Here is a 12,557-nt window from a genome sequence, read left to right on the forward strand (position 1 = left end):
GCGGCAGGTCAGCCAGTCGAGCATTGCTGCCGTGCTGGCATCATTTCACCGGGCCAGGTCCAGGATGCTGGCAGCACGAGCCAGGCACGCTGCGTTGGCTGAGCTGTAAGCAAGTGGCAACTATTGTCTTTACTTTACTAGAAGCAGCGTTGCACACATGCTGTCTACGGCTTGGTCGAAGAAGTGTACTGATCCTCTGGCCAGTGGAATGTGCTCTGATGAAATGGGGCACCACAAAGGTCCTGCTGACAGGAGCTACTAATCGCTTGCTGCAGCTTTTGGCAATAGTACTATAATTCCACTCTTAGCATCACCACTGTCTTGGTACAAGAAGCAATGTAGCTCTGTGTATAAAATGTATTACCACAAGTTCTAAGCTACTCATTTGAAGATAAGGGTGATTAAATGATCACTGGACTTTAGTTTCAACAATAAAACTGCTTCCATTCACCTGTCCCTCGTGCCTCATAATGATCAGCCATCACACAGAGAAGAAAGCATCTAAATCTATGACAATTAGGAGATTGCAAAATAAACAGTTGCAGAAATTGCAAGGATCAAAAGTCAAAGCAATGCTCAATTTATTGCAGTTCAAAAGCCAACTACACTGCAAACTAGGTTTCAAGCAGTAATATTTTTTTGGTTTCATTGCAACAATAGTTGCAGGGGAGATGAAACATGAATTTGAACTTTATTGCATCCCATCCAGTTCAACTATAGAGACCTCTTTGTGCGTGCAAACAAGGAGACATGAAAGGGTGGGAAAAGTCTATTCTGGTCTCCTCACATGTCTTGCATGTGTCCACGCGTTTCTCCGTTGCCGTTCACAGCTGACCTTGCATTTGATGCACCAAGCTGTCAGCAGCCGAATGTTTTGCCCATAAAACTCACACAGTTATCCTTTTAATTTACAAAGGAAAAAAAAAAAATCAGGCTGAGGCCTGCACCAGCAAGCTATAACAGACTTGATGCCAAATGAAAAATTAATGAGGAGCTTCCTGATTCACTGCACGATTAATTAAATATTACAGACAGAGCAGCAAGAGCTATGATAGAAACAGTTGTCCTGCTTTTTCGTTAACCTCTGTAAACTATAACACTGTACAAAAACAGACGTCAGGAAAACTGCACCGCACATACCAAAGCCTTACATCTGCTATTTGCAGACCGTCTCACTCCCTGCATTTGAAATTTAGCTGTTATAACAGCGTCGGACGCTAGCCATATGACATAAAAATAACAGTTGTGCACGTACTCAGCACTTCAATTTGATGAAAATACGAAATGTGAACTGATGCCCTAGACTTTATGGATGAGCATAACTTATATTCATTCAGGTTGAAGTCCCCATTTTTAACCAATAAGGGTTCTTTGGTGAAACAACACACAGAAGTGCATTCAAAATAAAACACACACAAGAGAAAGGTACAACACAAACACACACACATGCAAATCATAGATGCCAAAGGTTGTCAGTGTTGGCAGAAAACTGATAAAAATGCCCTCATGCAAACGGACTCGCTAAGTGAGCAATTGTACTGAGTTTGCACCTTTCAGCATGCAAAATATTGGCACGACATAGAAAGAGAAAAACAAGCTCATTTCACATTGCCCACCAAAACATCACAATGTCTAGCTGTGCTCACATGCATTCTACCCCCTCATAAAGAGTGTTATCTAGTTTACTGTTTAAAATGCCCACAACGCTATTCCAGTGCACACAAGACCCTTCAAAACAAGCACAGTGGCTCACTTAATATGCACCACAATAAGTAAGAAAAAAATCCATAAGAAAGACCACAATTCAGATCCTCAAAATGCCCACTAAACGCATTTTGCGGTAATTACTAATGCAACAAAAGACCCGCACAGAAGAAGGCTGTGGCAACACTTGGTACTTCCTCTGTCTCTGCCTTTAACTACTCTATTTGTTACCACAAAAATCCAGCAACCAACTGTACTGTCAGTCCCCAGGCCTATGCCTTATGTGCATACAATGCGCACTATGCCTTACGTGCATACAATGCCACAGAAATCGATGACTGCTAATACTATTTTTGCCCTCAATGCTGAAAGCAGGATGTGCAAGACCCAAAAGGGTCCTCATAACAAAGGATGAATGACGGAGGAAATGGCCGCACAAATCGCACCATTCACTGCCCAAGTCAAGATCACAGGAGCAACAGCAGAGACAGCATGCAGTTTACTAATAAACTACCACAGGCTGTTGCACATGGTCTTATGATCAGGTCTACACTGAAATTCGATTTCAAGGTAACCCCAGCAACACGCGTTGGAAAAAAGAAAGAGGACCCGGAGTTTTTTGCTGACTTGCATAATTCACGAAAGTCCAGCAGTTGCCTATGAAGGCCTGCAGTGATGAGTAGATAACATGATGAGTGTTAAATAGTAATGATGGCGAGAAAGAACGTGCTTAAAGGGAAGCTGAAACAGTTTTTTGAGAATTCGAGGTTATTCAAGAATTCTAATCTATCAAGCTTCTAGACAAACCATGCAATGCATTTTTGCACTAGCTCTTAAAATGTTGACATAATCGACGATTAAAACCGTGACGATGTTTAGGCTTCTCCTCACTACGCTGGTGGAGTGCGAGGAAACTCGGCAGTGACGTCATTGTTGCCGAAATTTTAATGTCCGCTGCTTACCCCTGCATGCTGCTGTGCGTCGTCAGATGGCGCCAAACAATGCATCGTGAGCTTCACCTTCGATGACGTCGGTTTTCTTCCATGGAATAACCGTTTCTTCGCTGGAAATGTAATGCCGTCATCTGTGACGTCATTATCGGAGCCTCTACCCGTCGCTGTGCACTTCAGAGAAGCCTGAACGCCGACAACGACTTTATTCGACGATTACGCCACCATTTCAAATGCTAGAGCAAAACGGTTTCGCAGGCTTTACCAGCACATTACGCTCATTCGGTAGCCTTAAACTCATCGAATTCTAAAACCGCTTCAGTTGCCATTTAACAGCTAAAACCCTTTCCCTCATTCACACCTCAACACAGGGCATTACTGCACCGAGGACAAAGAGATATAGGTAGTGCTGGGTTTGGATGGCTCACCTAAAGAACTGCAGCCTCGCTCTGTTCCAGGCACGAATGTCAGAAATGAAATTCACCAATCTCTTCCTCGGTGCAGCAGCGGGGCACCACTTGCCAGACACGTGACGACCGTCATTCAAGTGGCAGCACAATGTGAGCAGCCGTCTGTGGCTGTAATACCTGGTTCACCGCATGATCGCACACAAAAACTGCACAGAATGTTATCACGCTCAAGTCTTTCATCCTTACTTGGCAACACTCTCGTGGCAATGCTGCATGATGACACAACCGTCACCCATAGCTAAAGGTTGGGTGCTAGGCTAGCAGCCACTGATGTCCTTCTTGGACTTGCGGAGCATCCTAGTGTCACTGGGATCAAAGCCACGCTCCCTCGCCCCAAACACAGCCCAAGGTGGAAGAGGTGCAGCGTAATCGAGTGAGCTGAACGACTCGCCCGTCTTGTAGAACCTCTGCACCAGCTTGTGGAAGCGCTCGTAGTCGATCCACGTGTGCCACTGTCCGTTTATGCGGAACTAGAGAAAGAAGAATTATCCACGATAGTAAGTTCAGCTTCATTGATACCTGCATTGCTTACCCCTTTTCCTGCAGCTTTCAATAAGGCATAAATTAAATCTGGTGCTGAACCAAGTAGTCATTGCGAATCACTCAAGTGCACAATTTTTGTGAAACGCAGCCTCTATCCACTACCAGCACAGTGGTGTGGACAGACGCACACACCCTGAACCTTAAGTATATCGTGACAGCTTCTTTGCTTAAGCAGATACCTAAAACACACTGAAGCTAGTCAAATGTGGAAAGAAAGCGACTTCAATTAAAGGGAGACCCAAGACAATTCAGTCAGCTCAGCTTAATCTTGTGCTTATTTTAACCTCCGACAATCCTTCTCATCTGTGGCATTCGGTTTGCAGCCTTCGGGCTGCGGCCGTGTATCTGTATTTTTCAGCCAGCATCCGTTTCGGCGGACGCGGTTGTTGCGACGCGCGTCTTTACTCTGTCTGTCTTCTAATCTTTCAACTCTCTTCTATCTGCACGTGGCAGCGGTGGTGGCTCGGCTTGAGCCAGTAGGCAGGCCCGTGCACTTTCCTTTTCATCCTTCTCTCAGTCGCAACCAGTCGCAACCGACAATCCTTCGCGTCCTGCTGTTTCAGGATGGCTTTTATTGCATCATGGATAATAAAATGCTGCCACTTGCCCTTCCTTCTTTTCACTGCACGATAACTGGTCTCTTTTCAAAGACAAACTGGAAGCCCTCACTGATAAGTACATCCCACTTCGTAGAATAACATGTACTAAACATTCACCATGGTTCAGTGTTTCCTTGAGGCGACTGCTAAACAAAAAAAAAATGCATCTTTCGGCGCTGCACAGCATCTAACTGTACAGAGCGATGGAATGCTTATCGTACTGTGGCGTCACAATACAAAAAGGCTCTTTTCAACGCGAAACGCAACTTTTTTCAAAATACCTTGCCTAGTCTACTGATTACTAACCCACGCAAGTTCTGGACTATCCTTAACGTGAAACCAAAAAAAGATATGATACTGAAAGATAACCAAGGTGCCCTGATCCCACTAAACGAATGTTGCACATTATTAAATCGTACTTTTTCTCTGTCTTTCGTAACAACCACGCCAGTTACTCTTCCCGACATGCCTACTTTTGACTCCCAGTTGATGGATGCCATCACTATTGACTGGGAGGGAATTCATAAACTTATTGATAGTGCTAAAATGTCATCCTCTGCAGGTGCTGATGGTATCAGCAACAAGATGTTGAAAAGCACTATTACTTATTCTTCACTCATGTTGTCCGAAATTTTTACTCAGTCATTGCAGGCCGGCATGCTCCCTGGCGACTGGAAGGTGGGCAAGGTGGTTCCAGTACACAAGTCTGGTGATGTTCACAGCCCTTTTAACTACAGACCAATATCATTAACTTCTATTCCATGCAAATTACTTGAACATGTAATCTATTCTGCCCTCATGAGTCACCTTGAGTCCAATTCTTTTTTCACACCCCATCAACATGGTTTTCGAAGAAATCATTCATGTGAAACACAGTTAATCGCATTTACTAACGACCTTTTTGCAGCTTATGATCGTTCTTCGATTGTTGATTGCATATTCATTGACTTTGCTAAAGCCTTCGATACCGTGTCTCACCCTCTTCTACTTCTCAAACTCAGCAAACTAAACATAGATTGTGATGTATTAAAATGGATTGAATGTTTTTTGGCCTCTCGTACTCGGTATGTAACAGTTAATGACCATGATTCTAATCTTTCTTCAGTAACATCGGGCGTTCCTCAAGGATCTGTTCTAGGACCTCTGCTTTTCCTAATCTATATTAATGGCCTTCCTGATCTCATAACATCATCTACAGTCGATCCCGGATATATAGAACCCGGATATATCGAATTATTGCCTATATCGAACAGATGTAGAATCCCCTTGGGAATCTCATGCAAAAGTATAGCAAATTTGTTCACGTTTATCGAACTCCTGTGCACCCTATATTTGATATATCGAACTCCGTGCCATGCCGAGCCCCCGCAAGTGCGCTTCTCCCAGTACGCGCCGCCCTGGAAGTGGGCTTCTTCCACTAGCGCGCGCTCCTGCAAATGGGCTTCTCCTAACAAGAGTTCACGCGGCGCTGGCCTTGGACAGCTGCGCTCTTAGTCACGTGATGGGAACTGTGTGGGGGGTGTGAAAGGAAATGGGAATGGCCATAAGGAGCTGGGAAGAAGGAAACCGTGCTGGCCGCAGGCTCGCAGACGCCTAATTTCTGATGCTCACATCGTGGCTGACCTCATCGATACCGAGGAAGCGGACCCGAGCAGTGACGAAGATTGTGGCGAAGAGGCCCAGCCGCCATGCACTGCGGCTGAACTTGCATCCGCATTCAGCGTCATTCGTCGCTGTTGTGGCGCAATGGAGGGCACAGGACTTTCTCATTTGGATACTATCAACAAGCTTGAGGACAGGTTAATGAACTGCATGGTGCAGAGGAAGAGGCAAGCCAAGCTCACTGACTTTTTTCTTGCGAAATAAAGCGCGCTGGTCGTGGAGTTGTGCTTTTGTTTTTGTGGACTTAAGAGGGGTAAATCGGTAAGTTCCCACTTGCTACGATGCCGGGAAATTGTCCGAGATTTGCGCAATTTTAAAATAAGCGTCTAATAGGCATATTTTATATTTCAAATTATTGATATATCGAACTTTTTCGCGTTCCCCTTCGAGTTCGATATATCCGGGATCGACTGTATCAGGTTGTTCGCTGACGACTGTGTAATATACAGAGAAATTTCCAGCCCATCCGATACCTTGGTTCTTCAGTCTGACATTAATAACATTTCTGCTTGGTGCGACACTTGGCTAATGAAGCTTAATGTATCTAAATGTAAAGCAATGAAAGTAACACGAATGCCTTACAAAGCTAACCCGCATCCAATGGCTCCCCCTTAGCTTTTGTTTCTGCATATAAGTATCTTGGCGTATACATTACCAATGACCTCTCATGGAAAACGCATATCGAACACATAACTAACAATGCTAATCGCATGCTTGGTTTCCTTCGCCGTAACTTTTCACTTGCTCCGGTTAGTTTAAAACTACTACTGTACAAAACGGTCGTCCGATCTAAAATAGAATACGCGTCTTCTGTATGGGACACTAACATAAAGTCACTGATTAACACTTTAGAATCAATTCAGAATCGTTCAGCCCGTTTTATTTTGTCTAACTACTCGCGTTTATCTAGCGTCACACTCATGAAGAGAACTCTAGACCTTCCAGATCTTTCACTCCGGCGTCATCTTTCTAGACTTTTCACTTTCCAAAAAATATATTACACAAATCAATCGCTAAAACAAACTCTTTTCGCTGTTCCAAGTTATGTATCATCTCGCATTGATCACCGACTCAAAGTGAGTGTTCCAAGTTGCAGAACTAACCAGTATTTTTATTCTTTCCTGCCCAAGACCAGCTCAGACTGGAACCACCTGCCCGCCAGCATCGTCTCCATCTCTGAACCAGAAGTTTTTAGATCTGCTCTTCTTCATCACCTATGTTAACTACTCTCCTTATTGTATTTTATTTGTATAAGTATACTTACCACTCCTATCTGTAACGCCTCAACGGCCCTGATAGTAACGAAATAAATAAATAAATAAATAAATAAATAAATAAATAAATTTTTGTGCAATGATGCATGGTCTAAAATTCGAAAACATGACCCAGTACGATGATGCACGATTGAGGCAGTTTCATGTGTAATGCCGAAATTTACTGCTTCATGCTCCTTCAAGCTAGAGATAACCATATATACACGTGACTTTGAACTTCAGTAGTGTAAAGGCAAGCCCAACCAAATTGGCAATCAAAATGCTGAGAGAGAGAAAAAAAAGTTTGGAAAGCAAAGAATTGCCTCTCAAGCACTCAGCTTAACACTTAGTTGCGGGGCAATATAGCTTCCCCTGCAATTACCGGTGTGTGATGCTTTGTGTTCTTGGCAAGATCTTTAAGCTATAAAATCACCGCAATTTCAAACACAACTGGCAGCACTAGATCATAGTCAATCCCAAATCTGTATAGAATTGCTGTTTATACTGAACAGTCAGAACATTCCCTTGAAAATTTCATGCAAGATAGCACTGTTGTTCGCGTTTATTGAACTCACGTTCAGTGGAACACCCAATACATCAACTGACAGGCTGTGCCCCTGCAAGTGGCATTTCTAAGAGTGCTCCCGCAATCACTTTCCGCACGTGAAGCTGGGTCGTCAGCGTGGCCTTGCACACCCGCCGGTGACCGCTAGTTCAATGAAAGCATGTCATGAGGTAAATGTAAGGAGTGTCTGAGGGTAGCCTTTGGTCTTGTATTAATCATTTTCTAAGTGACACCGCTGTCATGTGGAAAAGCTGGCATTCGGCACATCATATCTGACAGAAAGCTAGCTGAGGCCCTCATCCCGTGTGCTCTGCTAGCTCCGCTGCCAAAGGTATTGCAGAAACCAACTGTACCTTAATTTAAATGAGGGGCTATTCTATTTATAACATACTGGTAACAGGATTAAACCTCTTACGATAAGCGATGACTATCGCATTGACTCGCACAATGAACTCACTCACATAATGACCCAACCCCCTACTTTTATCAATGAGAATTTAATTTTTTTTTTAAATCTTGCATAAACAATGCAAGCCTGACCATCATAGCTAGTGATTAGCATGATTGCTTTATCTCACTGCGATTGGCCGCCACCACTGTTTATAGCAAAATCGTCGGATAGCGATGGAGCAAACACCTTTTGAAGTGAACGATGCTAGACGTCACACGAATGCAAGTGACGTGGGGATGCAACTTGTCAATCATGCACTTCTGTTGTGACGGACGTATGATACGAAATTTTGACCATAAATCTGTAAAGCATTTTTTCCGCTTGCAATGAACCCTCCCCTAAATTGATATCAACTTTTCTGGGGGAAAAAAAAAGAAAGAAATATTGGGTTCATTAAGCAAGTAAATATGGTAATTCCAAAGAACCATCCACTGTGGCTTTGATGCAAAGCAAGCTAGGCCCAGCGATGTCTAGAGAGAGGTCTAATACCAGTGGGCCGGCAAGTGGCATGTTGGTGCAAAATACATGCTGCTACGTGGGTGCACTCTATTCTTGTTTTTGTGTTACAAATAAGGTTATGTACTGCCACAATTTATATATTAGATTATTGATATATAAAACTATGCCGCAACCCCTTTTGAGTTTGATATATCCAGGATCGACTGTATTTGCATCTACGGAGGTGTCAGTGAGCTCAGCCTGAGAAGTGGTGACAGTGAAACTGAAGTACTCTACCATGGAAGCTTCGAAGAAACGCTTTTGAGTGTTGCCACCAAAATGTCGTTGCCATACTAGCACCAATGCAGTGCCGTCATTCCTCTCAACACAGGGCGGAGCATGCTCCTATCCGGCCACTACCCACCTTGTGGTGTGCGATGAGCACGCAGTTGGAGTGCTCGTGCTCCGAGGCAATGCTGTAGTCAGGAAGCAGGGACACCAGCTGCTTGACAAATGAGAGCACCTCTTCGTGCCAGGGCACATTGTGCATGGTTAGGTTGCTGCCCTTGGACTCCCCACAGTAGGTCACGCCCTGCACACACCAATGACACCACAAACCACATATAAGTGTACTATTCTGTACAACACCGTACACAACAAGTCAGCAGTCAGATTTGTAGCATTTTTCTGTTGAGCACAAAACAAAACATTCATAGACTGCGCTGCAGAGGTCTTAGTAGAGAGCAAATATTATGAAACCAAACTTAACGTCCAAGCACAACATACCAGCAATTCAACCTAGAGCAGTGTACTAAGAAGTAGCAGTTTTTTCCACTCAGTTCACACTAGGGCTGCCATTTTACCGAAGAAAAAGGGGGGGTAGTATTATAGGCTATGTGGGATGTTGACAAGAACTAAAGAAAGCAAAAATTTGACATTTTATACAAGGACAGCGCTTGTGTATTTAATGACAACATTACCTTGACCTCGATGAAGTCCGGTTTTCCCAGTGCCACAAGGCTGGCGTAGCCTTGCATTTCATCCATGTTCCACTCTTTGACCAGGGTTAGCCTGTAGACCGTCCTCTGGCCCTAACAGAAAAAAAACGAACAGAAACGCCAGCCATTCGTAGACAAGCAAAAAAAAAAAATCCTAGTTTCCCTATCAGTCTCATGATTTGTTAGCACTGTAAATAATGCCTGCACAATTAAACAAAACAGCAAAAAAAGAAACTGCAAAAACTTGAAAAGGCATCAGGTGACAATTCCACACAAAGAAAGAGATACAGTCCAACCTCGTTATAACGAAGTCGCATTTTGCGCGGAAATTCGTTCGTTATATCCAATATTCGTTATAAAAGTATGCACTCAAATTCCCACAGAAAAGGTCGCTAATAAACCCAGGTAAAGAGTACTTTAAGATGGACAGCACAGGGTTGAAAAAATGCACTATTTTTGAATTTAACGCGTGGTATAAGCATATGAAACCTCGCCTTGCATTTCGTACTGGAAAGCAAGAGGAAAACTCACAAATCGGGCTGCTGGCCAGGTGCAAAAACTAATTTATTTAAAAAACGACGTAATCTTCGTTTCGCGGCACTTCACACTGTTTGACAGGTTATATTTCTCGACGAAATCAACACAGAGCAGCGCTTTCCCGATGTCAGCTTATCTGGCCACAGGTAGGTTCCCGATGTACCCCCTGAACTTCCTGGCCATGTCAGCGGCCTCGGTGCTGCTGAGAGCTCGCACTTTGCCATCTTCACATGCATCGCTGTTTCTAGCATCATTTGCGGAAACCACCTGATCAGCAATTTCTTGGTCGGTCAGTTCGGGCGCCACAGCCAAGTTGTCATCTGCACAGATGAATTCCTCGAACGTAACGTTCGGAACCGCCAGCTGACGCCATGTCGTCTCGCCGAAATTGTCCGCTTGCCTCCCAGTTGCATGCGGAAGCTTTCTGCCTACTTCTCGCAGTTCTCTGCGCCAACGGCTGCTTCTTCGCCAGACAAGACGTGGCAAACAATCCGATGGCGGTCATTAAATCGCTGCAGCCAGCCACTGCTTGCATGAAAGTCATTGTGGCCTCAGAGGGAAGTGAGACTTCTCACCTTCATTTGAAGGACGGCACCAGACACAGGCAGGTTACGTGCTATAACGTCCTTGAACCATGCAAACAAGGCATCTTCAACATCCTGTCTTGCTGTCATTCTTCACAGCGCCTGCAGAGTGGGCGTTTGAAATCTGCCTTGCGCTCAGGACAACCATCTTATCTAGATAGATAAGAGTGCTAGGCGCAACACCGAAGTCCGCGGCAATGACTTTTCCTTGCGCTCGCTGTCTACTGCCCTGAATATCTTTATCTTCGTTTCAAGCGAAACTGCTGTTTGTTAAGATGCGTTCCACTACGGCGTCTACAGATTGAACTGCAGAGATAGCGCGCGCGGGGCGCGGGTCGGAATTTGCGACGGCGGGGGTGGCCGGAGAGCGGGGGAGCGGAGCGGGCGTCGGTTCGATCACGTGCCAGTCACGTGCTAGGCAGCCGTTGATGCTAGATTCATTCGCTCTCCCTAGATGGCGCCGCGTGCGGAAGCGCGGGTGATTCAAACACATTTTAGGTGCGCGCGCTTCAAAAGATCAAAATTTAGCGTGTTTTGAGATTTTTTCCTTCTTGTTTGCGCATTTTGAGCCCCGTGAATACAAAAACTGCTTCGTTATAACCGATACAGTGTCAAATTTTGAATTTTTCGTTTCGTTATACAGATAGAACTCCCTTAGAAATAAAGTATGTCCAACCAAACTTTTCTTTCACTTCGTTATATCCGATAATTCGTTGTATCCGTGTTCGTTATAACGAGGTTCGACTGTACTACTATTCAAAAAATAAGAACAAACCAATGTTCAAGTAAGTGAAGAAAAACAAACAGTGATCTTGATAAACAAATGGCAGACCTACCCAAGTAGAAATGGGCAAGTTGGGTGAGAGTCTATACTCAAACCTTAAACATAGATAAGAACAAAGCACACTTAATTTTTTACCATTTATGTCTTGCCTGATTACATTGAACTTATTTTTCATGTCCGGTACACTGCAGGACCAAAAAAGGACCAGGCAGCTGGGACATTAATGCAGCATTATGCAAAATGGCAATAAGCAGAGGGGAGAACATAAACAAATGGTGTCTATAGCCTTTTAATACATTCCCACATAACACAATTTCCCAGCTACTACGCGTACATTAAAATTTGGACAAATTCTGGTCATATACTATGGTCAGTGGGTCATATACTATGGTCAGTTGGTCAGTGACCAACTGCAAATGTGCAGACACTTGAGTGGACCAAGCCTGGACACCCACCGTGGTTGCTTCTCTGCACTGCTGAGGTGCAAAGGAGCGAAGTGTAAAAAAAAACAAAAGGTGCATCAACACTCGCGCAGGCGTTTCCACGAGGTTGTAACATGAAGAGGAGAAATAGCATGGCTTCCTCGCAGTGTCTAAACAAGGGGGCGAAGCCTGTAAGAACAACAGGGATGTGCTAACTAACTGGTGGGCGGAGCCTATGGAAAGCAGTGGGAAAAGCCTGAACACCATGGTAGTCAGCCACCACAATGGCTTCCCTGCAGTGCATTGGTGCAAGGTATGTGTGTTCGTTTGGGGGTGGGAGGGGTGGAAAGCATTCAAATACAAGGAAGGGATTCCAGCTACTTTCACCATTGTTGCCGAAGGACCGGATGTGTTGCGAAGTTTCCCTCTCCACTAAGGACAACGAACGAAAATGTGTAGTACTAGAAAAAAGAGCACCAGAAAAAGAGGTGTTCAAACATTGTACCAAGAAATGCTAATTGACATTTTTACAAAGAGAAACGGTCAATAAATGCCTTTGAACCTGATTCAACAGCAACATTTTTCAAAATTAGGCGC

The 12,557-nt window shown here is 44.3% G+C and overlaps 2 protein-coding genes across 2 annotated transcripts in view; one reads left to right on the top strand and one right to left on the bottom strand.

The window, feature by feature from the left end:
* Nucleotides 1–929, top strand: part of LOC149364295 (tectonic-like complex member MKS1) — a 75,951-nt gene extending 75,022 nt beyond the window's left edge. The window contains exon 10 of the mRNA XM_089574247.1: nt 1–929. Coding sequence (XP_089430373.1) covers nt 1–109 — 109 coding nt within the window. The 3' untranslated portion in view covers nt 110–929.
* LOC149364297 (S-adenosyl-L-methionine-dependent tRNA 4-demethylwyosine synthase TYW1-like) overlaps nt 565–12,557 on the bottom strand; it is a 22,459-nt gene continuing 10,466 nt past the window's right edge. Inside the window, exons 12-14 of the mRNA XM_089574237.1 lie at nt 9,616–9,726; nt 9,060–9,227; nt 565–3,594 (exon numbers count right to left, since the gene is read on the bottom strand). Of these exons, the coding sequence (XP_089430363.1) occupies nt 3,382–3,594; nt 9,060–9,227; nt 9,616–9,726 (492 nt within the window). The 3' untranslated portion in view covers nt 565–3,381. The remainder of the gene's footprint in view (nt 3,595–9,059; nt 9,228–9,615; nt 9,727–12,557) is intronic.

The sequence above is a fragment of the Amblyomma mixtum genome, chromosome 2 (assembly GCF_055824585.1).
Source record: "Amblyomma mixtum isolate Tamu chromosome 2, ASM5582458v1, whole genome shotgun sequence".
Taxonomy (NCBI): domain Eukaryota; kingdom Metazoa; phylum Arthropoda; class Arachnida; order Ixodida; family Ixodidae; genus Amblyomma; species Amblyomma mixtum.